The sequence below is a fragment of the Chiloscyllium punctatum genome, chromosome 2, assembly GCF_047496795.1.
Source record: "Chiloscyllium punctatum isolate Juve2018m chromosome 2, sChiPun1.3, whole genome shotgun sequence".
NCBI classification, from domain to species: Eukaryota; Metazoa; Chordata; class Chondrichthyes; order Orectolobiformes; family Hemiscylliidae; genus Chiloscyllium; species Chiloscyllium punctatum.
This window is the reverse complement of record NC_092740.1, coordinates 33,971,755-33,998,245: the sequence shown is the minus strand read 5'-3', so window position 1 is coordinate 33,998,245 and position 26,491 is coordinate 33,971,755. Positions and strand designations below refer to the sequence as shown.

Sequence of the window (26,491 nt, the reverse complement as noted above, 5' to 3'; positions counted from 1 at the left end):
GAACTGTAAAAACTTACCAAAGACAGAGGTCAGGCTAACTGACCGATAAAGGTAAAAACAATGACAGCAGATGCTGGAAACCAGATTCTGGATTAGTGGTGCTGGAAGAGCACAGCAGTTCAGGCAGCATCCAAATAGCTTTGAAATCGACGTTTCGGGCAAAAGCCCTTCATCAGGAATTCCTGATGAAGGGCTTTTGCCCGAAACGTCGATTTCAAAGCTATTTGGATGCTGCCTGAACTGCTGTGCTCTTCCAGCACCACTAATCCAGTAACTGACCGAGAGTTTCCTCTCTTCTGCCTCTCCCCTCCCCCCCCCCCCCCCCCCCCACCCAACTTCTCAACAGGGGTGCTACATTAGCCATCTTCTAGTCTTCTGTCACCCTCCCTGATTCCAGTGATTCCTGAAAGATCACCTCTAATGCCTCTGCAATCTCCTCAGCTATCTCCTTCAGAACTCTGGGGTGTAGTCCATCCAGTCTGGATAATTGATCCCCCTTCAGACCTTCCAACTTCCCCAGCACCTTCCTCTTTAGTGATGGCCATTACACTCACGTCTGCTCCCTGACTTTCTTGATTGGTATGCTGCTTATATCAGCTTCCACAGTGGAAGACGCAAAGTACCTATTTAGCTCATGCGCCATTTCTTTTTTCCACTATTACTACTTTTCCAACCTTATCTTCCAACTGTCCAATATCCATTCTTGCTGCTCACTTATCTTTTAGATATCTAAAAAAATCTTGTAATCTTCTTTTAATGTTCCTAGCTAGCTTACTCATTTCATTTTCATCCTCCTTATTGAATTTTTCAAAAACCAGAGGATAACAAAAGCCTTCGCACTAATCCTCACCATATTGTACTTTTTTTTTGCTTTATTTTATGCCATCCCTGATTTCCCTTGTCAGACACAGTTGCCTTGCCCTCCCCTTAGTATGTTTCTTCTTCCCTGGAATTAATTTGCTGTGCATCCCAAATTACCTCCAGAAATACCTGCCATTGTTATTCCACCATCCTCCCTGCTAAGTTTCCCTTCCAATTATCTTTAGCCAGCTCCTCCCTTATGTCTTACTAGTTACCTTTAATCAATTGTAATACTGTTGTATCAGATTCCAGCTTCTCCCTCTCAAACTGCAGGGTGATTCTATAATATTATGGTCACTGCCCCCTAGGAGTTCAAAGTTAAAAATCACACAACACCAGGTTATAGTCCAACAGGTTTATTTGGAAGCATTTGCTTTCACCTTAAACTCCCTAATCAGGTTGGCTTCAATACACATCACGAAATCTAGAACTGCTTGTTCCCTAGTGGGTTTACCACAAGCTGTTTCAAGACACACAAAAAAAATCTTGTAGACATTCCACAGGAGGTGAAGAATAAATCTTTTCACTCAACAGGTAGTTCGAGTCCGAGATGCATTCCTGGAGGTGTGGTTGCCGTGGAAATTAAATCAACTCAACTCAAGTGCAAGCAACGGCAAAGAAAAAGTTTATTTTCGGACTCTGCAGAGTTGACCCGATACATTGGCAAATGCCTCACATAAGGGACGCTTAACGATTTTCACATACTCTCTTTATACTATACTTCGCTTTGCCTGATCACATCTCAAGGCCAGGAGCTTGAAACATTCGAGCTCCTTTCCACATATGGAGTTGTTTTTCTCATTCCTTGACTGTGAATGTGATAGTTTACCATCCTTGTATTTCCTTACTGTCTGTACATTTTTCTGTCAGTCTGCAAATGCTTTGCAAAGTCAGGCCTTTACTTCTATGAATTGATTATTGTGAAATCTATAAAAGCATAAATGTTAATTTTCCATTACAGTGGTGAAGGCAGGTTCAATTGAGAGATTCAAGAGAGCATTGGATGTTTATTTAAACAGAAACAATGTACAGGATTACAGGGAAAAGGCAGGAGATTGGTGCAAAGTTAAAATGCCCAAAAACCCACAGAGACATAATGGCCTAATGACCTCCTTTTACACCATAAAAATTGTTATTTTGTTTAATTGCAGCAAAACTTTCTATATTGATTCATTTGCAGTAAAGGTCAACATAGTATTTACCTCCATAATTGGTTACCTTACCCCTGTTTCCTTGGAAAAGGACAGCCCATTCCCATGGACACAAATCCCTGATCCTTGCCATTAAAAAGGTCTAGTCGTCTTCTGTTCTTCCTACCATAGAGAACAACATCGGTTTGCTCACCTTAAACTCATCTGCCACTTGTTGACTCCCTTACATTGGTTAGAATAACCACCTGGGTTAGGGGATACCTGTGCAAACAGTATTTCCTCTCATGTGAGAATCTAGAACAAGAGGTCACTGTTTAAACATGAGGGGCTGCCAGTTTATGACAGGAATAAAGAATTTTTTTATCACAAAAGGCTGACAGCATCTTTGGAACTCTCTTCCTGAAAAAGGAAGCAGACAATCTTTTTAAGGCAAAAGTACAAATATTCTTGATGAGCAAGGGGATAAAAAGTTATCAGGCATAAGCAGGAATGTGGAATAATCAGATCAGCTATAATCTTATTGAATAGCAAAGCAGGCTCAAGAGTGGCCTAATCCTGCTCCTAATTCAAACGCCCTCTAAAACAGTAGTAGACGACATTATTGTAGTGGTCTCTGGGAACTCTACAAAGGGAATGCTTTCAGTTTTGCTGCAAATCTAAACAGGTTAAGTCCGAAATTCAGAGAATTTAACTTTCACATTTCACTCAGGAGTTTTTTCTATTCGAACAACAGACAGAACAATACTTTGGCTGATTTCAACTTTAGACAACGTTCACCACCAAGAAAACCTATCACTTCTCATCAAGGATAAAACACTTGTATTTCAGTGAAGGCAAACTGGCTAATAGGGAAGCATTGATTGAAAAGCAGAAAGTCACATTAGGTACACGTTAGGGGGATGACAGTGGCATTTTCACTGGACTAAATCTAAAATTGAAAGTCAAATGAAAGCATCGTCAATTGTCAGAAAAACCCATCCATATTTATTCATATCCTTTAGGGAATCAAAAACTGCTATTCTTACCTGGTGTGGCACACACGTGATTGACTCTAAACTCCGAACAAGCCACTCAGTTGCATTAACCACAAAACTCTCCCAGAAGGGGAAAATAATCAGGTGGATTAAAATCTATACGTTTCAATAAAGTCCCTTTCCATTCTTCCAAACTCCAACAATTACAGGCCCAACGTATTGAAACTCTCAAGAGAAAATCCATCCAAGTTGTTGAAAGGGGATTCTGAGAGACATGATTTCCATGGTTAGGGATAGTGAATATGGCTTTGTGTCTGGAAAAATGTGCCTCATTAATTTGATTGAGTTTTTTAAAGAAGTGGCAAAGAGGGTTGATGAAGGCAGAGTAGTGGACATTGTCTATATGGATTTTAGCAAGGCATTTGGCAAGGTTCCACATGATAGACTGGTTAGCAATGTTCGATCACATGGAATACTGAGAGCTAGCTATTTGGATACAAAGAGAGAGTGAAGAAGAGCAAAGAGAGGACACGAGCAGTCTTTAGCAAATAGAATAAAAGAGAACCCTAAAGTTTCTATAGTTATGTGAGGAATAAAAGGAAGATTAGGGTAGGAATAGGGCCAAAGATAGAAGTGGGAAGTGGAGTGTGGACCCCGTGGCGATCAGAGAGGTGTTAAACGAACATTTCTCATTGGTGTTCCCTCAGGAAAAGGAGAATATTGTTGAGGAGAAGAATGATTTACGAGATATTAGACTAGAAAGGATCGGGGTTAGTTACAAACAGGTGTTATCAATTCTCGAAGAAGTGAAAATAGACAAGTCACCTGGGCTGGATGGGATTTATCAGAGGATTCTCTGGGAAGAGAGGGAGGAGATAGCAGAGCCTTTGGCTTTGATATTTGGGTCGTCATTGTCTACAGGTTTAGCACCCAAGGACTGGAGGATTGCAAATGTTGTGCCTTTGTTCAAGAAGGGCAGCAGAGATGACCCAGGTAATTATAGACCAGTGAACCTTACTTCTGTTTTAGGAAAGGTTTTGGAAAGGATTAAGATTTATAATCATCTAGCAAGCAACAATTTGATTTCAGATAGTCAACATGGTTTCAACAAGGGCAAGTCGCATCTCACAAACCTCATTGAGTTTTTTGAGAAGGCGACCAAGCATGTAGATGAGGGTAGGGCAGTTGACATGGTATACATGGACTTCAGTAAAGCCTTTGATAAGATTCCCCATGGTACGCTGTTGGTGAAAATGCAGAGGCATGGAATCGAGGGCGATTTAGCAACTTGGATTCGAAACTGGCTTTCTGAAAGACGGCAGCGAGTGGTGGTTGATGGAAAATATTCAGTCTGGAGTCCAGTTACTAGTGATGTGCCACAAGGATCTGTTTTGGGACCACCGTTGTCTGTCATTTTTATAAATGACTACACAGACACAGGTGGATGGATTAGTAAACTTGCAGATGACACTAAAGTTGGTGGAGTAGTGGAGTGTGGAAGAATGTTACAGGTTGCAAGTGGATTTGGATAAACTGCAGAATTGGGCTGAGAGGTAGCAAATGGAGTTCAATGCAGCTAAATATGAGGTGATGCACTTTAGGAAGAATAACAGGAAGGCAGAGTACTGAGTCGATGGAAAGATTCTTGGTAGTGTGGATGTGCAGAAGGATCTTGGAGACCATGTACGTAGATCCCTGAAAGTTGCCATCCAGGTGGATAGTGCTGTCAAGAAGGCATACGGTGTGTTAGGTTTCATTGGTAGAGGGATTGAGTTCCGGAACCGCAATATCATGCTGCAACTATAAAAAACGCTAGTGCGGCCACACTTGGAATATTGTGTGCAGTTCTGGTCGCCCCACTACAGGAAGGATGTGGAAGCATTGGAAAAGGTGCAGAGGAGATTTATCAGGATGTTGCCTGATTTGGAGGGAAGGTCTTATGAGGAAAGGCTGAGAGACTTGAACCTGCTCTCACAGCAGTAGCTGGGTGGGGGGGCGAGGAAAGAGATTTGAAAGAGACATACAAGATGATCAGAGGATTAGATAGGGTAGACAGTGAAACTCATTTTCCTAGGATGATGACTTCAGCTTGTACGAGAGGGCATAATTACAAATTGAGGGGTGATAGATTTAAGACAGATGTCAGAGGCAGGTTCTTTACGCAGAGAGTGGTAAGGGTGTGGAATGCCCGATCTGCTAATGTAGTCAACTCAGCCATATTAGGGAGATTTAAACAATCCTTAGATAAGCACATGGATGATTTTGGGATAGTGTAGGGGGACGAACTGAGAATAGTTCGCAGGTCGGCACAACATCGAGGGCCGAAGGGCCTGTTCTGTGCTGTATTGTTCTGTGTTGTATCGTTCTGTGTTCTATGTAAAATTGGCTTGAAGTTAGGGGACAAAAGGTGATGATGGAGGATTGCTTTTTGAACTGGAGGACTGTGACAAGCGGTGTGCCACAAGGATTAGTGCTGGGTCCATTGCTTTTCGACATTTATATACATGATTTGGATGTGAATATATGGGTGAGGGTTAATAATTTTCAAATGATGCCAGAATTAGGGGTGTAGCGGAGAGTGAATATGGTTATCTCAGAGTACAACAGGACCATGAAACAGATGGACAAATTTGCCGAGGCATGGCAGATGGAGTTTAGTTGAGATAAATGGGAGGTGCTGCATTTTGGTAGGGAAAATCAGGGCAGGATTTACACACTTAATGGTAAGGTCCTGGGGAGTGTTGATGAACAAAAAGAGACCTTGGGTGCATTGTTCCTTGAGAGTGGAGTTGCAGATAGACAGGGTAGTGGAGACTGCATTTGGTTTGCTTGCCTTTATTGGTCAGTGCATGGAGTACAGCAGTTGAGACTGGACAGAACATTAGCCACATCACGTTTGGAACATTGTGTTCGATTCTGGTATTCATGCTGTAGGAAAGGTGCGAAACTTGAAAGGGTTCAGAAAAAAGATTTGCAAGGATGTTGCCAGGGTTGATGGGTTTGAGCTGTAGGGAGAAGCTGAATAGATTAGATTAATTTCCCTACAGTGGGGAAACAGGCTCTTCAACCCAACCAGTCCACACCGACTCTCTGAACAGTAACCCACCCAGTGGCTATTTTCCCTGGAGCATCGGAGACGGAGGGCAAATTTATAAAATCATGAGGGGCATAGAGGGGGTGAATAATCAAGGTCATTTCCCCAGGGTAGGAAAATTCAAAACGAGAGGGCGTAGGTTTAAGGTGACAGGGTAAAGATTTTAAAAGAGATGTAAGGGGCAACTTATTTCTTGCAGAAGGTACTGAGTGTATGAAAAGAGCTGCCAAAAGGTGGTAGTGAAGCTTAGTACAATTAAAAAATTTATAAAATGTATCTCGATGGGTAGAAAAGGTCATTATGCTGGAACGTGCGTTTGGTCAATACAAATTTGCTATAACCCAACTGACAAACTGGGAACGCTGTTTCTAAAGAGTGAACTTTTAAAACATGGGTTGGCTGTAAAGCGATTATATCAATACTTCAAATACTGTGTCTATGAATTTTCTATAACACAGGGTTGCACAAGAATGCAACCATCCCATTATAGAAGAACAAACTGTATAAATAGGAAGGGTTCAGAGGGATATGACCAAATGCTGACAAATGGGACTAGATAAGTTTAGGGTATCTTGTTGGCATAGATGTTTACACACTGTATATCTCTATGAATCTAACTATAACTTGGAACCAACCTCCTGAACCTTCTCTGGACAGTGCTAATGCATCTTTCCTTAGATAAGAGACCAAAGTTGTTCACAGTATTCCCATCTATGCTAGTCTCATCTGCAAACTTGGCAATGATACATTCACAAAGTCATTTAATAAATTGTATATAATTGTTGCTCCTGTATGGATTCCTGTGGCTCTAGTAGCTACAGGTTGTCATCCTGAAAATGCCCCTTTATTCCAATGCTTAGTCTTCTATTAGCAAGGAGAGAGAGTTGGCTAATGCACGTTCTCAACCCTATGGGCTCTTACATCAAGTAGCCACATGTGTGGCACCCCATTTAACTCCTCAAAAGGATTCAAACAGATTTGGCAGGCGTGATTGTCCCTTCTTGAAGCCATGCCGACTCTGCTTGGCATTGTATACTTCTAAATGCCTATTGTTACATCCTTTAATACAGACCCGAAAAATTTACTCAATGACACATGCTGAGCAAACTGGCTGTAGTTACTTTTTTTATGTAGGCTGTCTTGAATATAGTTGTGGACAGAGAGTTGACAAACTATCACAGAGAGGTGTGAATGCAGCCCAATCCATCACGGAAACTAGCCTTCATTACACTGACCCGGTCTATACTTCCTGCTGTATCGGGAAAGCAGCCAACATAACCAAAGACCCCTCTCACCTGGTTATATTTTCTTCCACACTCTTCCATCAAGCAGAAGATGCAGAAGTTTGAAAACACGCACAAATATTTAAGAATAGCTTCTTTCCCCAAATGTCATCAAACCTGTAACACTGTACTTTGCATTCTGTTCTATTACCCTGACATAATAATGTATGATTTGTCCAGTTAGCATGCAAAACAATACATTCAATCTTGGCACATGTGATAATAATAAAGTCAAATCAATAAGTGTGTTACTTTGGCAGTTACCAATCCTATGGAATTTTTCCAAATATAATGATTCTTGGAAGATTACTGGCAGTGCATCCATTATTTCTGTAGTCCTCGATTATTTAGTATTTTTGGAATGTCATTTGTGTTTTCTACCATGAGAAAGTAATTCACCCTAACCTGAATGCAGCAGTATTTATTTAACTCCTCTGCCATTTCCTCATTTCCCATTATTTCTCCAGCCTTTTTCTTTAAGGGATCTATGTTCACTTTGGCTTAGCTCGTCCTTTTTATATATTTAATATAAAGCTAGTCTTATGGTCTGTTTCATATTAACTGCTGATTGTCCCTTTATTTTCTCCCTTTTTGTTAATTTTTTTATGATTTCTGCTAGCATTTAACCTGCCGAATCCTTTGGTTTATCACTAATATTTGCCACATTGTATGAATTTGCTTCAACTTATAACTATTCTTAAATTCCTGGGTTAACTATGGTCAGTTTCTCTCCTTCCGATAATCTTTTCTCCTCACTGGTATGTGTCTTCCGAGTCATGAACTATTTCCTTCAATATCTGCCATTGCTCACCATTTGTATTTTCTGCCAAACTTTGCTCACTTCAGCCAACACTGCCCTCATCCTTATGTACATACCCTTAAGTTTAGCACAGTTGTTTCAGTTGGAAGTCTCTCCCTCTTAAACCAAATATTAAAAGTTTACCTTGTTATGGTCACGGTTCCCTATGGGATCTTTGACTCAGATTATTCAGTAAAGCTGTCTCATCACTCATCACCAGATCCAAAATAGCCCGATTCCTGATCCAGAACACATTGTTCTTGGAAACCATCCAAAATAGACACAGAATTCATGTACATGACTATCTCTGACAATTTGATTTTACTGATCTATAAAGAAGATTAAAGTCACCCATGATTGATATACTGTTTTTTATCCTATAGACCAGCTGTTGTCCTGGGGTGCGACAGACTACTCCTACCAGTATCATCTTCGCCTTGTTATTTCTTACCTCCACCTACATGGACAATTGTGCACCTTTTTTTTTCCTACAGATACTGACTTTCCCAGCATTTAAACCTTTTAAGTTCAGAATTTTCAAATCTTTGAACCCTGTGTGCACACCTCAGATTTTAAAGCCAGCCTTTTCACTTTTTGTCCTGAAACAGGCAGACATTACACAAAGCAAAAGTAATGCTTTAAATTAGAACACCGAGTTGGTGAAAATATGACAGAAGGATAGACCACTACGGTAGAAAAAGAATAGCCACAATCTTGAAATTCCAGAACAAAGTATTGCTCAATACTGTGATGAACTGTCACTGCCTGATCAACCCAATGGATTTAATGTTCCTTTATAAAGCAAAGAGAAAAAATTTCATTCCATTCAATGAAGTGCTCAAAACAATATTTTTTTAGATTAGATTACTTAGAGTGTGGAAATAGGCCCTTCGGCCCAACAAGTCCACACCGCCCCACCGAAGCGCAACCCACCAATACCCCTACATTCACCCCTTACCTAACACTATGGGCAATTTAGCGTGGCCAATTCACCTGACCTGCACATCTTTGGACTGTGGGAGGAAACCGGAGCACCCGGAGGAAACCCACGTAGACACAGGGAGAACGTGCAAACTCCACACAGTCGCCTGAGGCGGGAATTGAACCCAGGTCTCTGGCGCTGTGAGGTAGCAGTGCTAACCACTCCTCAAAAATTATTTTTGGAAGATGATAAAGATAAAACAAAAGACTAGAATTAAAAATCAGTTAGATTCTCTTTTTTTCTTATTAGTGTTCAGGTCACTGGAAAAATATAACCCTAGTTTCCTTAAGGTAACAATTGACCTCCCTTAACTGCCATCAGCAGCTTTGATGATGACTGTTAAAACTCAACCAAGTTGGTAAGTAGTCATCAAACCTCGAAATATTACCTTGCTTTCTCTCCATGGATGCTGCCTGACCCTCTTTAATCTCAAGCAATATTCCCTGGCTTGTCCTTACCACCGTCCTTAAATAATGGTACCAGGTTAGCAACCTCCAAGCTTCTGGCACCTCACCTATGACTATCGATGATACAAATACCTCAGCAAAGGGCCCAGCAATCACTCCCCTGGCTTCTCATACAGAGATCTAGGGTACACCTGATTAGGTCCAGGGGATTTATCCACCTCATGCGTTTCAAGACATCTAGCACTTCCTCCTCTGTAATATGGACATTTTTCCAAGATGTCACCATCTATTTCCCCACATTCCATATCTTCCATATCCTTCTCCACAGTAAACACTGATGCAAAATACTTGTTTCGTATCTTCCCCATCTCCAACGGCTCCACACAAAGGCTGCCTTGTTGATCTTGGAGGGGCCCTATTTGCTCCCTAGTTACCCTTTTGTCCTCAAAATGTATTTGTAAAAATCCTCTGGATTCTCCTTAATTCTATTTGCCAAAGCTTCCTCAAGTCCCCATTCTGCCCTCCTGATTTCCCTCTTAAGTATACTCTTTATACTCTAAAGGATTTACTCAATCTCTCCTGTCTGCACCTGGAATATGCTTCCTTTTTTTTCTTAACCAAACCCTCTATTTCCTGGTACATAGAAAGATGATTGTGGCTGCTGGAGGTCAGTCATGGCAGCTCCAAGACAGGGTAGTAACCTGGGCCCAACCATTTTCAATTGCTTCCTCAATAGCCTTCTCCAGCGTAACAGCAGAAGTGGGGATGTTTGCTGATGATTGCAAAATGTTCAGCACCATTCACAACTGAGATACTGAAGCAGTCCATGTTCAAATGCAACAAGATCTGAACAATATCCAAGGCTTGAGCTGACAAGTGGCAAGTATCATTCACACCACACAAATGCCAGGCACTGATCATCTCCAATAAGAAACAATCTAATCATCACCCCTTGATGCTCCACTATCTACATACTTGGAATTACAATTGACTAGAAACTCAATTGACTCATCACAAACAGTGGCTACAAGAGCAGGCCAGGGACTAGGAATACTTAAAGCAAGTAACTCACCTCCTGTCTCCCCAAAGCCTATACAGGATATGGCACAAGTCAGGAATGTGATGGCATACTCCCCACTTGCCTGGATTGTTGCAGCCCCAACAATACGCAAGAAGCTTGACACCACCCAGAATAAAGCATTGGTAACTGTAGCCACCAATGCTCAGCAATGGCTGGGTGTATTACCCACAAGATGCACTGCAAAAACTTGCCAAAAGATCCTTAAACAGTAGCTTTGATCAAGAAGAACAAGGGAAGCAGATACATGGGAACACCACCACCTACAAGTTTGCCTCCAAGCCACTCATCATCCTCACTTGGAAATATGCTGCCATTCCTTCACCGTCACTGGCCAAAATCCTGGAAATCCCTCCCTAGCAGCATTGAGAATCAACCTACAGTATGTGAACGGCAGCAGTTCAAAAAGGTAGCTCAGCACCACCTTCTCAAGGACAATTAGAGACTGGTAATAAATGCTGGCCAGCCAGTGATGCTCACATTCCACAAGTGATAAAAAAAATTTGAAGACGTTGTCTAATTTTAAATTTTCCTTGCTTTTCAGCACCTTAAAGAATTAAATACCATCCCACTTCCTCCAAGGGGAGCAAGCTCAATTCTCTGAGCCAGTCTAGACAATTGAAAACAACAACCTGTTCCAGTGCATCAATGGAAGGAAGTTCAGCACTGCTCAGCTCCTGGCAGAATGGTCAGTTGGGGGGGGAAACAGTATCAAAAGCACAGCTTTTTCAGTCCTCCTTAGTAAACAAATTTCACTGCATGAAATGTTGGGCATTATGCACATTACTTAAAATTTAATCATATTCTAAAGCAGAGAATTGTCGACAATCTAGTTAGCTAGTTACATGGTTACATTGTTTAAGTCTCTGACAAATTCTGTCCTATTGTCAAAGACAAATATCTCCAACATCATTTATTAGCCATGTGAATGACAGCTTCTGCTGAAATCCAGTCTTCAGGCATCAAAGGCAAATTATTTCCCAACAAGATAGATAGCTCATTAATCGTACATTTTTAAATTATCTTCCAAAAACTTCACAAGTAGATCATTATCAAATGCACAGTGAAACAGAAAATATATAATCTAGGGAGACTTAAAATTGATCAACTCCCTTACTTATTACTTCAAAAAAAATTCAATAGATTTAGCCTTAGGAGATACATACATTGCTTATATCCTGCTGATAACATCTCACAATACTGATGGCCTTCAGATCAATGCTGCTATATACAATGCTTTGTATATCATTCCAGGTTATTTCCCCAACACTGACATTATAAAAGCCTGTTTACACTGCCCAACTCACATCATTACTTTAAAAGGAAAATAGTGATTATTGTTCCTTTATTATCTTCTGTTTCTGTCCAGCAGTCCTATCAGATTAATTCAGGCACATTCCATCAATGTAATGCTCAAGAACACAAACAACACCCAAATAGATCTGACAGAGGACATACAACATGCAGAAATGCAAATGCATCCACAGGTCACGTTCAAAATGGAAAAGACAAAATAATTACACTTCACTCACACACACACTATCATCCATTCTTATTTAATTCACAGTGGAAATTCGCAACTCATTCAATTCTTAATTTTCAATGTCCGCTTCTACGAATTTGGCTTGTCTGAAACATTTCTGCATCCAGCCATTTTCTTCATATTCTGTTTTCTGATCGATTACCTTTATTTTAGAAAGAAGCAACTCCACAACTGATCAGAACTTCTGAGCATGCTCACTCCCCCCACCCCATTTCTCATCTTGTACCAGTTCAAGCTCTCCAAATCATTTTTCATGGAACAACTAATGTTCACAGTATGTTCTATCTTATTTCCTCTCCACGCTAAAGAATCTGTGCAAACAAAACCTGCACTTAGCCTGCAATTAGACTACAGTTGCACAGTTATATTTACAGGGAACACAAATCAAAACTTAGCGTCATTTTTGCGATCAGATACTTCTTGAATAAAGAAATTTTCATATCTTTCATATGAATGGAAGATAAACTGACATCCCATATCACAGCTTTCAATTAATAACCCAGCCCTTACACTCATCTGCTTGTTGTTCTTCAGTGACCTAGGATGGGGGATTTTAAAACTAGGGGGCACATTTTTAAGGTGAGAGGAGAGATATTTTAAAAAAACACCAGAGGCAAATTATTTTTATGCAGAGGGTGGTTCGTGTGTGGAATGAACTTCCTGAGGAAATGGTGGAATTACAATGTTTAAAAGACATTTGGATAGATACAGGAATTAGAAATGTTTGGCAGGATATGGGCCAAGAACAGGCAGGTGGGACTAGTGACCAAATGGTCTGCTTCCGTGCTGTATGATTGGATAAAATTTAAACACCATAATCAATAAAATATCATCATCCCAGCGAGTTTAGAGAAGATTTGTTGCTTGGGTTAAGGTTCTGGATGTTAGTTTGCTCGCTGAGCCGGAAGGTTTGTTTTCAGGCGTTTTGTCACCATACTAGGCATCATCAGCGAGCGTCCGGAAAAGCACTGGCGTTATGACCCACTTTCTATTTATGTGTTTAAGTAAATGCAAAACACCTGATGCACTGAGCAGGTAGGTACAGCCTCATTTAATAATTTATCTGAAACATCACACCTCAAACACTGGAGTATTAACTCAGTGCTGAATTACCAAGTCAGCCTGAATTTTATCCCAAATCCTGTGGCAGAAAGTGAACCCACAGTCATCTGACTTGGGAGGTGAAGTTGTTTCCAATTGAGATACATCTGACACTTGAAATAGCATACTTGAAACTGAAAACCACAAATATGTACCTCAGTGAATGTGATTCAGAATTTTGGGCTCACAAATTTACTATAAGGATGCTCCCTCAAATGATTAGTCTGCCCCAACTTGTAAAGAAGCTAATGCTTCTGCATTTTAATCACTAATTATTACCACATTGACAAGATACTTGAGACAAGTCTGTTTCCATTAAATCGCTAGGCAAATCATCCTCACCAGGTGATTTGTAACCAGTGGTGATGTCATCCACATTCTAAACCTTGCAAACGTTCTTATACTACAGAATTCAGGCGGATATCGCTCATTAATAAGGTAACCAAGGTACTCCCTGCTCAATTTTCAAACTATTGCTCACTCAAAAATGCATGCCCTGTAGTTGTGCATTTATTGCTACTGACATTTGAAACACAACATTGATTCTCTCTGATGGGAATGTGCTCCAAATATTTTAATTTATACATGGACAGAAATTTTTTGTAATGTGTAGGGAAAACATCTTTCCATTCTGAGTCCAAAAATTTTGCACACAGTCTTGGATAACCACTTTTCTCAAAATTCTGTTCACAGTCAACTTAAACTCATTGAAGCCAAGAGGCCATCTTTATTTTTCTCTCAACTCTCTTCAATGCATTCAGTAATTCATTAGAAACCTTAATACAGTTAAGAAAAATTTCAATCCGTATAAGGTTACAAAATGAAGTTCAATGGAAACTTGGAAAGAAAAAACAAATGAGAAAAACACATGGTAAAGACTTGCAATCCAAACAATACAAAAAAGGCACCCTGAGCACTGCATTATGAATGAACAGGAATCCCCCAACACACCATTTTAGGTGTCATTCTTTATATGCAAGTCTTACTTGAGAGCACAAGCAGACTACAACAGAGGCAGAGCTAAACGTCATGCACATACTTTCCACTGCATGGGATGTGGGAGTTTGTCATACAGCATGGAAATAGACCCTTTGATCTAATTCGTCCATGTTGATTAAGTTTTCCAAACTAAACGAGCCTCATTCCTTGGTCAACAATGATTGCCTATCTCTAGCTACCCTTAAGATGATGATTGCAAACTGCCTTCTTGAGTCGTTGCTAAGTATTTGATGTAGGTACATCCATAACATCACTAGAGAAAGAGTTCTCAAACTATCTGTCAAAATAGACGAACTGATCGGATGGGCAGCATAATGACAAAAATAATTTAATTTGGAAAAGTGTAAAGTGATGTGTAGAAGGAACAGCAAGGCAAGAGAGTGCATGACGAACTGTAGAATCTCTAGGAAGTATAGAGAATCAGAGGGACCTTGGTATACATGTCTGCACTTCCATGAAGCACAATAGGACAGGTTGATAAGAGGATTATGAAAAGTAAGCAATCCACCTGCTTTTTAGTTGAGGAATTGAATACAAGATCAAGAGGTTATAATGTAGCTGTGTAAGATATCAACAGGCAACCTAGTTACCAACTACAGGAAGGATGTGGTTGCACTAGAGGGGATGTAGAAGAGATTCACCAAGATGTTGCTTGACTGGAGTGTTTCAGCAATGCAGAGGCATTAGATAGGCAGGGGTTGCTTTCCTTAGAACAGACAAGTCTGAAGTGATCATGGGCAAGAGATATAAAATTTATTGGGGGGGGGGGGGGGGGGGTAGGTAAATAGAAAGAAAAAAAAATCCTTTTCAGAGACAACTTTCTGTGCTGCAAAATTCCATCACTCAAATAAAATCCACATAAAGCTTTTGAGTGAAGACATAACAGGCACCCCGCAATGAGGCCACAGCCATGGAAACGGCAGAAAGAGATAGTTGCAGATTACAACATGCTCTTTTCTAAAAGCAACAGGGAAATTCCACCAGATCTGAGGTATCAAGGCCACAGTAGCCATATTTACAGTCTCAATGTCAGAAATTTGTGTGTCACTCTTGCTATGGAAACCAAACATCTAAAACAGCCCCATTTCCAATCAAATTATTCTGCAAAAGTCAAGCAGCATAAAGAGTTATGCTCAAGACTAAGATCATGGTGGATCTTAATCTAGTTCAGAAGCTTAAAAACCTTCAAACCTTCATATGGTGTATGTGGAAACAGAAGATGCTCTTGAGCACAGAGATCAAAAATTATACTCAGCAAGAAAAACATCATATGGAAGATAGAAATAATAAAGGCTGAAGCTACAATGCCAAAAACCACAGTAGAAAGGCAAGTCAGACATTAAAAAAAAACTCTCAGTGGTAATACAGTTGCCTATGCTCTCAGAAGAGAAGTAGAAGCAGCCCCCAGATCACATGGCCTTCTACAAAACTTATTCATTTTTGGGTCAAGTTATTGTTTGGATGAATCATCAGAATCTACCCTATGAATTGCTATTGATGGTATTTGGAGGGAACAAAAAGTCTCCCTGATGGGAAGATAGTGATTTAATATGATTTGGTTAAACCACGCTGAGCCAGTATAAGCAGTAATCTTCATGAACAAAATTCAAATTGGACCCAAAGCATTAACTGTTTTTCTCTCCAAAGATGCTTGCAGACCTTCAGTACTTTGTACTTTATACTTTATAATTCCAGCACCTAGAGTATTTTGTTTTGATAAAAAGGTGAAAAGCTGTGAAGTTGGTCACTAAGTGAGAAATGATCCAACTAGTCTCTTTTGTTTCATGTTCAAACACCAGAAAATCATGGAATGAAATGGAAAGAGTACCTCATTTTGGTCAAAACCATAGAAAGTGGACAAACGTTGAGTCCACATCCAATATCACAAATGTCAAAACTACCTCTGCTTTACAAAGTTGTTTTGCACTTTATGAGTCAGAGGTGTTGGTGTCAGATGACGGTCCACAGTTATCTAAAGAGTTCCAAATATCTCTTTGCACGATTAAAATCAAATACACTAATACTACAATAACACCCAGCATCAAATTGTTCTGCAGAAGCAGGATTTTGTACAGACTGCGAAGTGTTTACAGAAGTATTGGCCATGTGACAAGCAAGGCAATAATTTCATTTTGCTCTTTGACAAAGGCTATGTCTCTTCACAACAATCTACAACAGATTGTTTATTGGCTAATGCAATGCATCCCAAAATGATGATTGTAACTTCCAAAATATCATGCAAGGACTGTTACAAACACTACATCAGCCAAACAGGCAGAAAACTTGCCACCGGGATACATGTACACAAACTAGCAAGTAGAAGACATGACCCACTATCACTAGTATCCTTACATACAGACAAAGGAGGACACCACTTTGACTGGGACAACACGTCCATCCTAGGACAAGCGAAACAGAGAGACACATGAGAATTCCTAGAGGACTGGCATTCTAACCAGAACCCCATCGATTTGGACCCCATCTACCATCCCTTGAGAGAAGAACCAGAAATGATATCACCCACCTTAAGAAACCAAGACAAATAAATAGAAAGCAGGACATAACGCTAGTGCTTCACCGGAGGCTCACTGATGATGTTAACTAGTACAATGACAGAATGGGCGGCACGGTGGCACAGTGGTTAGCACTGCTGCCTCACAGCGCCTGAGACCCGGGTTCAATTCCCGCCTCAGGCGACTGACTGTGTGGAGTTTGCACGTTCTCCCCGTGTCTGCGTGGGTTTCCTCCGGGTGCTCCGGTTTCCTCCCACAGTCCAAAGATGTGCAGGCCAGGTGAATTGGCCATGCTAAATTGCCCATAGTGTTAGGTAAGGGGTAAATGTAGATGTAGGGGTATGGGTGGGTTACGCTTCGGCGGGGCGGTGTGGACTTGTTGGGCCGAAGGGCCTGTTTCCACACTGTAAGTAATCTAATCTAATCTAATATCTGAAAAACAAACCTTCTAGCTCAGCAAGCAAACTTGCATCCAGCACCCCAAACCTTTATAAACCATTGTGAATCCATTTGGTGATAGGAAATTGCTGTTCCCCACACCTGTAAGAGTAGCAATTAGGACCTGAGAGAGTCAAAGCATGTTGCAAGTGAGAGATTTGTGACAGTAACAGTGAGGGATTGTGGTCAGAGAAAAGCTAAGAGAACCTAACTGACCCATTGTTACCTCAGACCATGCAGCCTCAAAGCTTTCACCAGACAACGTCACTGCACCTGCAACTAAAATTGGTTTGATAATGGTTTTCTGTTGTGTATCTATTTGCAGAGTCTTCTCTCAGTGCAGTACAGTACATAATCAGAATTTGGATTGCTCTTTTTCTAACAAACTTTAGCACTTGTAGAGTGTACACCACTCCCCTTTCATGCACACTAAAGGTAGAGTCAGAGAGGCAGAGAGACAGAGAGATGTACAGCATGGATACAAACCCTTTAGTCCAACCCATCCATGCCAACCAGATATCCTAAATTAATTTAGTCCCATTACCAGCATTTGGCCCATATCCCTTTAAACCCTTCCTATTCAAGTACACATCCAGATACCTTTTACATGTTGTAATTGTACCAGCCTCCACCACTTCCTCTGCAGCTCATTCCATATTCACACCACACTCTGCATGAAAAGCTGTCCTTTAGGTCCCTTTAAATCTTTCCCCTCTCACCTTAATTGTATGCCCTCTAGTTTTAGACTCCCCTACCCTGCAAAGACCTTAGCTATACACCCTATCCATGTCCCTCATGATTTTATAAATTTCTCAAAGGTCACCCCTTAGCCTCCAATGCTCCAGGGAAAATAGTCACAGCCTATTCAGCCTTTCTCTAAAGCTCAAACCATCCAACTGTGGCAAAATCCTTGTAATTTTTTTTTCTGAACCCTTTCATGTTTCACAACATTGCTCCCATAACAGAGAAACCAGAATTGCACACTGGATTCCAAAATTGGCCTAACCAATGTTCTGTACAGCCACAACAACTCCCTACTCCTATATTTAATGCACTGGCCAATAAAGGCAAGCATACCAAATGCCTTTTTCACCATCCTATCTATCCACGACTCCACTTCCCAGGAGCTATGAATCTGCACTCCAAGGTCTCTTTATTCACAACAACTCCCAGGACCTTACCATTAAGTGTATAAGTCCTGCCCTGATTTGCTTTTCCAAAAGACACCTCACATTTATCTAAATTAAATTCCATCTGCCACTGCTTGGCCCATCGGCCCATCTGATCAAGGTGCCATGGTAGTCTGTGGTGACCTTCTTCATTGTCCACCATACCACCAATTTTGGTGACATCTGCAAACTTATTAACCAGACCTCCAATGTTCACATGCAAATCATTTATATATATTACAAAAAGCAGTTATACTAGCACAGCATAGAAATGGTACTTGACATGGAACTCTGGCCTGGATGATTGAATACCATAATCCATATTTAATCAGTGCACCTGTCATTTTTTTTGTATGGGGGAAAAACAAAACTCTGGTGAAAAGAAACAAATATTTATTTTCATCCAATTTAGTTACCTCGTAAAAATAAATCCACACAGGTTATGTTGCACAAAACCTATGTTCATTACCATTGGACAAGTAAAACAAAAGAACTGCAGATGTTGTAAATCAGACAGAAAAATAGAAAGCGTTCGAAAAATGCAGCAGGCCTGGCAGCATCTTGAGAGAGAAAGCAGAGTTAAAGTTTTGGGTCCAGTGTTAAGTTCCGAAGAAGGGTCACTGGACCCGAAACATTAAGTCTACTTTCTACAGATGCTGCCAGACCTATTGAGTTTGCCCAACAATTTCTGATTTTGATTCATTACCGTTAGGCTGAGTTTGCTGACACCAGTGCACGTACAAAATGCTTAAGATCGCAAGGCCAGAGAGTGATAGGAAGGGGATATTGGGAAACAGAACCCTATTGTCACTCCCTACGGTCCCGTGACTCACCTTAGGTCGCTTGACCCCCTCTCCTGTGTCCCCACACCTCCAGTCTCCTGGCTCACGTGACCCCATCCCACCATTGAATATTTTGAAACTACACTTCTCTGCGAATGTTGCCCGCAATGCCAGAAGATACGATTTTACTGTTATATGTATTTCTATTGTTTCCATCATTTTTAAACAACATCAAACACTTCCTGGTTAAAATCCTCCAAAGATCTGAACCCTCTGTTGTGACGTAAGGCGTGCTGATCTGCAATTCCCTCCACAATGATCAGATACAGTCTCTACGCTCACACGCTCCTAAAAACAGTTGCCAGATTGACCCACCTTGAATCATAGGGTATGTAGTATCTATTCAGAATGACCCGAAAGCATTTATTACAGTAGTTTCTTCATTACACGTCCTTCCTTTGCTGTTTATTCCAAATATCAATAAGCATTACTGAACAGTTGGAAATCCAAATGAATCATTTACTACTCGCAATTACCGATAGGCCGTGATCCCTGCCTAGCTACATGAAAACATTTGGAAAAAATTGCGCTCTTTCTTTAAAAAATTATGAAAGGCTACTCTGGTCACACAAGAATAAGAAATTAAAGTAAGTTGCTCAATATTGGCCATTTTATCTCCACGTGCAAATTGAACACATACCATGTTTGCATTATTTGCCATCACAAAGGAAATGTTATTTCTGCACCAATTATTTTCAATGCCTCAAGATAGTGAGACCCATCTCATGCATGTTTTACATTCATAAAAACAGTTTCCGATCTAAATAGGGAAAATGTTGTTACATTAATTGACTATTCTTTCGCATGAAAAATATTATCCTCCAATTATCAAAAACAAACATACCTTCTTTCAAAGCTTTATCCATGTTGTGTGAAAGGACCACTCTTCTCGTGTGCACAGATTCAGATGAACTGCCCGACAGACGACCCTGAAATTAAATATTGAAAGTGTCATGAACTAATTTGTCCACAGGATAGATGCCATTTGATTTAATGTTGTTTCCCTTCTAGAGAAAATAAGCTACAAACTTTTCCACTGCAGTCTGTCGGCTGTTTATATTTCTGGGTGTTAGTTATCTGACATCCTGCTTCCCATTATTATTCCCACATCTTTGTGACACACAAATCATCTCACAATAATTGAAAAGACTCAATAGGATGGTCTGCGAATATTTTCACCACCACATCCGTGCCAGTATTTTGCTTTAAAGTAACAGACAAATGTTCAAACAAAAGCAACGTTTTTAAAAATATTTCTTTAATGCTCATATGTTTTGACTTCCTGGGTTACTTGCAGGAGTACTTGCGGGGGTGGGGGGGTGGGGGCGGTGGTGAGGGAGAGGGCAAAAAGAGCAAGGTGAGAGAGACAGGAGACACAGACAAAAAGTATTTAGAATCCAAATGATTCTTCCCGTTCCAAAAAGGTGCACCATATTGGACTCCAAACTTTTAAACACTCTCTCTCTCTCTCTCTCTCTCTACAGATGGTGTCAGACATCCTGACATTTTCCAACACTTTGTTTTTATTTCCGATTTCTACTATCAGCAATATTTCACTTCCAAGACATATGGCTTTATACAATTTAGACAAGACTTATTACATTTCAGCTTACTGGTAAGGGTTCTTGAATTTCTTTTGTTTATTGAGTCATACAGCTCGGAAACAGACCGTTCAATCCAACCAATTTATGCTGAACATTATCATAAACAAAACTAGACCCACCTGCCTGCTCCTGTCACATATCCCTCCAAACCTTTCCTATTCATGGACATATCCAAATGCCTTTTAAACATTGTAATTGTACCCAATTCCTCAGGAAATTCATTCCACACAGGCAGAGAGACTCAAAAGGCCAAAGGTCCTACACCCATTCCTATTTCTTCTGTTTCAATGCACATCTGTATATAATCTAAAAGTAATTTGTGTGAATAATCACCAGTTCTGGTCAATAGAAACCCATGAAGCAATGTATTGTACATGTCGAGGGTGATGGAAAGATCCAAGATTAGATTCTGCAGGAAGTTATACAATACAATACAGTAAAATACTTGTACAGCACAGGAACCCTTTGACCCACAAGCCCATGCTGATTCCTATCCCTTATTTAGACCTGCTACTTTTTGGCTTTACATTGTTTATATCCCCCTGTTCCACTTTTGGTATGCTCAGATCCCCCTGTATGCCAATGCCCCTAAGGGTTGTGCCATTTATTATATAATTCACACCTGAAATTGACCTTGCAAAATGCATCACCTTGCATTTGTCTGGATTAAGCTCAATCTGCCATTTTGCTGATCTACAATCTGTATCCCACTATCTTTTGACAATCCTCTTCACTACCTGCAACTCTGCCAATTTTGGTATTATCTACAAACTTTCTAATCAGACCACCTACATTTTCCCATGCTGCCCATTCTTAACAAGTCCATTCGCTTCCAAATGTGAATAAATCCTGTTTCAGTTTCTTCTCCCACAGCTTCCCCATCAGATGTCAAGCTCACTAATCTATAATTACCTGGATTCTCTCTATTTCCCTTTTAAACAAAGAAACAACATCGGCCATTCCCCTGCAACCTAATCAACTGGTTTTTAAAATATTCTCACGTCAGATGTGGATTTACCCCCAAATAGCTGATCCCAATCCACATTCTCCAATTCTTGTCTAATCCTGTCGTAGTTGGCCTTCTCCCAATTTAACACAACCATCTAAGGTCCGCTCTTGTCCTTATCCATAAATATCTGAAAAACTTATGGAATTATGGTCTCTATTCCCAAAATGTTCCCCCACTGAAACTTCACTCATTGGCTGGGCTCAACACCCAATGCCAGGTCTAGTGTGACTCCCTCCCACATTGGACTATCCACTTACTGTTTCAAAAAAAATCCTCCTGGACACACTTAACAAATTGTTCCCAATCCAAACCCACAGCACTAATGAAGTTTCAGACAATATGGGGAAGTCAAAATCACCCACTACAACAACACCGTTATTTTCACATCTTCCAGAATCTGGCTACATTTCTTTCTCTATCTCCTGCTGTCAGCTGAGAGCTCTGTAATACAATCTCAGCATTGCAATTGCACTCTTCATATTCATGAGCTTTACCCATAATGCCTTGCAAGATCCCTCGAGGGTGTCCTCCCTCAACACAGCTGTGATATGCTCCCTAACCAGTAATGCAACTCTCCCCACCTCTTTACTTCCTCCTCTGTCTCGTCTAAAATAACGATATCCCAGAAAGTCAAGCTACTAAATCTCTTCCTCTCACAACCAAATCTGTATGATAGCAACATCATAATTGCATTCATTTATCCAGGCTCTGAGTTCATTTGTTTTACCCGTTATACTTCCTGCAGTGAAGAAAATACAGTTCTGTTGAACTCAGCAACCTCTCCCTGACTGCTCTTCCTCTTAGCTATATTTGCCTTAGTCTCAAGCTCTTCCCCCATCTCCACACTTCCTGATCTGCTGCTGCCACTCCCCTGCCACACTAGTTTAAACCCTCCCAAATGGCACGATTAAACTCCCCTGCCAGGATATTGCTGCCTCTCCAGTTTAGGTGCAAACCTGACTTTCTTATACAGGTCCCACTTTCCCTGGAAGACATCCCAATGATCCATATATCTGAAGGCCTCCCCTATATGCTAACTCTTTAGCCACGCGTTCAATTGTATTGGCTCTGTTCCTAGCCTCAGTAGTAGGTGGCACAGGGAGTAATTCTGAGATTACTATCCTAGAGGCCTACTTTTTAGTTTACTACCAAACTCCTTGAATTGTCAGTGCAGGACCTTGTCACTCTTCCTACCTATGTCATTTGTGCCAATATGGACAATACTGTTTACCCACCCATTTCAGGATGCCCTGTACCTGCTCAGAGACGTGCATGACCCTGGCACCACACCCTGGATTCACTCTTGCGCGAACAGAAATGCCTATCTGTGCCCCTGACTATAGCTCCACTATGCTTTATCCCCTTCCCTCTGTACAGCAGTGCGAGACACGGTTCCCCTGCTCTGGCTGCTGCTGCTGTCACCTGATGGGCCATCGCCCTAATCACTACCAAAAACTGAATACTTGTTGACAGGGAGGTAGATGCAGGGGACACCTGCTCAGATTGCCTGCCCCATCCACCGTCACCCAAATATTTTCCTTGAGTCTACGAAAGTTGAATCGATAAAACCAGACGAGTCATTAAGTTAAAAAAATCAGTTTTAGCCACATGCTGCAGAAATAAAATTTTCATTATAGAGTTACATAGAATGTCATCAGTCCTTTTATTCTTAATATGAAAGCTAATGGTTCTTGAATTGGTCAAATTGAAAAGGTCAGCACATTATGTGCAGAATTTAACAAATGTAACCAGCCAAAAAATTATAAATTTAAATTACTCGCCCAATAAATAAGGAACCTAGAGAATACAAAGCTGGAAACTAACAAGGACTTTCAGCACATTTAGATCAGTACTTCAATGCAAACACTAAACATTTATTAATAGTAAAGGAAAGGAATACTTGAAGCTGGAACAGATTTCTTTTTTTATTTCAGAGATATTGGAGCCTGCTACTTTCATTGGCAGCACATTGTGACAATATCACAGCAACAAAACAGCCACAAGAATGTGCCTTCTCCCCTCTTTCTTTCCTTTGATGCGTGACCTGCATTAAGTCAGCTCCCATAAGGTCAGCTGATGACTTATGAAATTAAGGCCATAGCTTTCATGTCATATTCAGCATAACCTACAAAGTTGGTAAAGCTAAGTGCATTTTTTGAATGTCATACCTTGGTGACAGGTCACAATTCAAACTCCGAAGTCACATATGTTGTTGGCTAAAAGAATGGAGGACGGAATTTCCTACAGGTTTAATTTCAAATTTAGGCTAGCCTTTTCATGTTGCTATCCAATAATGTAATATTTGTATGTATGTGCCAAAATACCCAGGGGTGACCTTATAAAATTATGAGTGGTATAGATAAGGCAAATGGTAGGGGATTTCAAGACGGGGGGGGGGGGGGGGCATATTTTTAAGGTGAGGGGAGAAAGAATTTTCAAAAGACATAAGGGGCTTTTTTTTGTTTTTTTAATAAAGTGGTTTGTGTGTGGAATGAACTTCCAGAGGAAGTGGTGAATGCAGGTATAGTTACAATATTTAAAAAGATATTTGGAGAAGTACATGAATAAGAAATGTTTGGAGGGATGTGGACCAAGCACAGGCAGATGGACCTAGTTTACTTTGGGATTAAGGTTGGTATGGACTGGTTGGACTGAAGGTTCTGCTTCCATGCTGTGTGACTCAACTTACATTTCTATATCACATTTCACAAGCTTAGAGTGTTCCAAAATGCTGAAGAAATAGTTTTAAGATGTAATCATTGTTGTAATGTAGGAAATGCAGCATTTTACACACAATAAGATCATACAAACAGCAATGTGACCTTTTTTAGGTTGAAGTGGTATCATTTGAAGAGTAAACATCAGCTAGGACCCAAGGAACTTCAAAATAAGGGTGAGGAAACTTATGGCCATTTGGGGACTATAAGCTTTCCCTCAGCACTCCAGACAGGACCTTCTACTCTCCATCTCAAGAGTGAAACTTGAACTCTCAACTTTCTAGCTGAGCAACTAGTATCCGCTGATGAGGCAACAAAAAGAAAATCACAAGGCAACCAAAACAAAGATTAACCTTTGACAATCAAAATCTTTTTTTTAAAAATCAAAAGCTAAACTATCCATCAAGAGATATCAGTTATATCCATTCTTATTTATTGAAAGATTGGATGTTGAAACCATTTAGCAAGGAGGGGTAGGCCAGGTGGTAGAGAGAGATATACATGAGTAAATTCATGTAAATTTTGCTGACAACACTAAGAACAAAATCAACACAAAGAGCACAAAACCAAAATGCACAAGTCTCTTTACCACCTGAGGTGGTAAATCACAGAGAAATTTAAGATGTATAAACGGATAGAAAATTAATGTTTCTCAATGACTACAGGAAAATGTCTATTAAATAAAATTATAGGGCAGTGCCCACCTTACTATCTATACTACTATACTATCTATGGCATCTGCTCGTTTCCAAATCAGTTGTGAACAGTGTTCCTTAGTATAAAATATGATTTCCTATTTTTTAACGGAAATGCAGAGATTGATGAACAAATTGCATCATGCCTTTTTGAAATTACAGAAAAGCTTCCAAGTATCCCAGTTTGGAGGGACGCCTATCTACTTTGAATCCGAATTTATAATAAAGTCAAAATAAATTTATCACAAGACAGGAGCTAACTGCTAATCCCAACTGTGTTACCATGGTTTTAGGTTCAATACCTACATGGTAACCTTGTCAAAAACTTAATGTAACACCCTTCTGCGCAGCACTTGCTACAAACCAAGCAAAGTCTTTGAATACTGTGGCTCAGTTTATAGGTGACATTTCTGGGCTTTGTTTTTTTTTTGATTTTCATGCTGAGCTCTCAGCTTCAGTGAGCACAACAATGAAAAGAAGCATTGATGGTGCAGGGGAAAATGGCATCATGATCAAATAAATTGAGCTAGTCAACTCAGGCCATCTCTCAATCCAATTATGGCACTGCAGTCACAGAAGCTTGAAAACAGCTTGGCTTCCCACACTTTGTCAGATAACAGTTTGTGGCACAGGAAAGGCTGAGGAGGGAGGAATGTGTGGAGGTCATACTAAATTAAATCTTCCTAAATGCAATAATAAAGAAAGCTATATGGGTTTATTTTCTTTTGTATCTTATTAATACAGACCTAATTCTCAGCAGCAATAACCTCTCTCATGACCAAGCCTGGACTGTTGTAGATAGTTGTGTCTATGCACTGCAGAAGTCACATAAATGAACACCACTAGGCAGCTCCTGCTCAAACTACAAAAATAACCTCTGAGAAAAAGCACCATGCATTACACCTATCATAGGGAGAAAGTTGTAGACCTTTTAAGTCTCTGCCTAAGAGATGAAGAGTTGAATCAATACAGCAGGATAATGCCTCACAGCACATCAAAGACAATTATTTCCTTTCAAGTGACTGCTGTTATGTAAGCAAATATGGAATCCATTTTAAAAACAAAAGATTCCTACAAACAGCAATAAACGAATCACTAATTCATTTGGTTTTGGTGGTACTGCTCAAGGGAGAAATGCAACCATTAGAAGCAGAACTGTCTACCCTTCGAAAGGTGCCACAGTGTCTTCAGGAAACAGTTGAAGTACTTGAAGGCAGGTGCCTTCAATAATA

General features: G+C 40.3%; 1 protein-coding gene across 3 annotated transcripts in view; it reads right to left on the bottom strand.

The window, feature by feature from the left end:
* Nucleotides 1-26,491, bottom strand: part of snx25 (sorting nexin 25) — a 317,654-nt gene that overhangs the window by 199,781 nt on the left and 91,382 nt on the right. For all 3 annotated transcript variants that reach the window (XM_072595279.1, XM_072595271.1, XM_072595263.1), the window contains one exon: nt 20,079-20,163. In XM_072595279.1, the coding sequence (XP_072451380.1) occupies nt 20,079-20,100 (22 nt within the window). In that variant the 5' untranslated portion in view covers nt 20,101-20,163. The remainder of the gene's footprint in view (nt 1-20,078; nt 20,164-26,491) is intronic.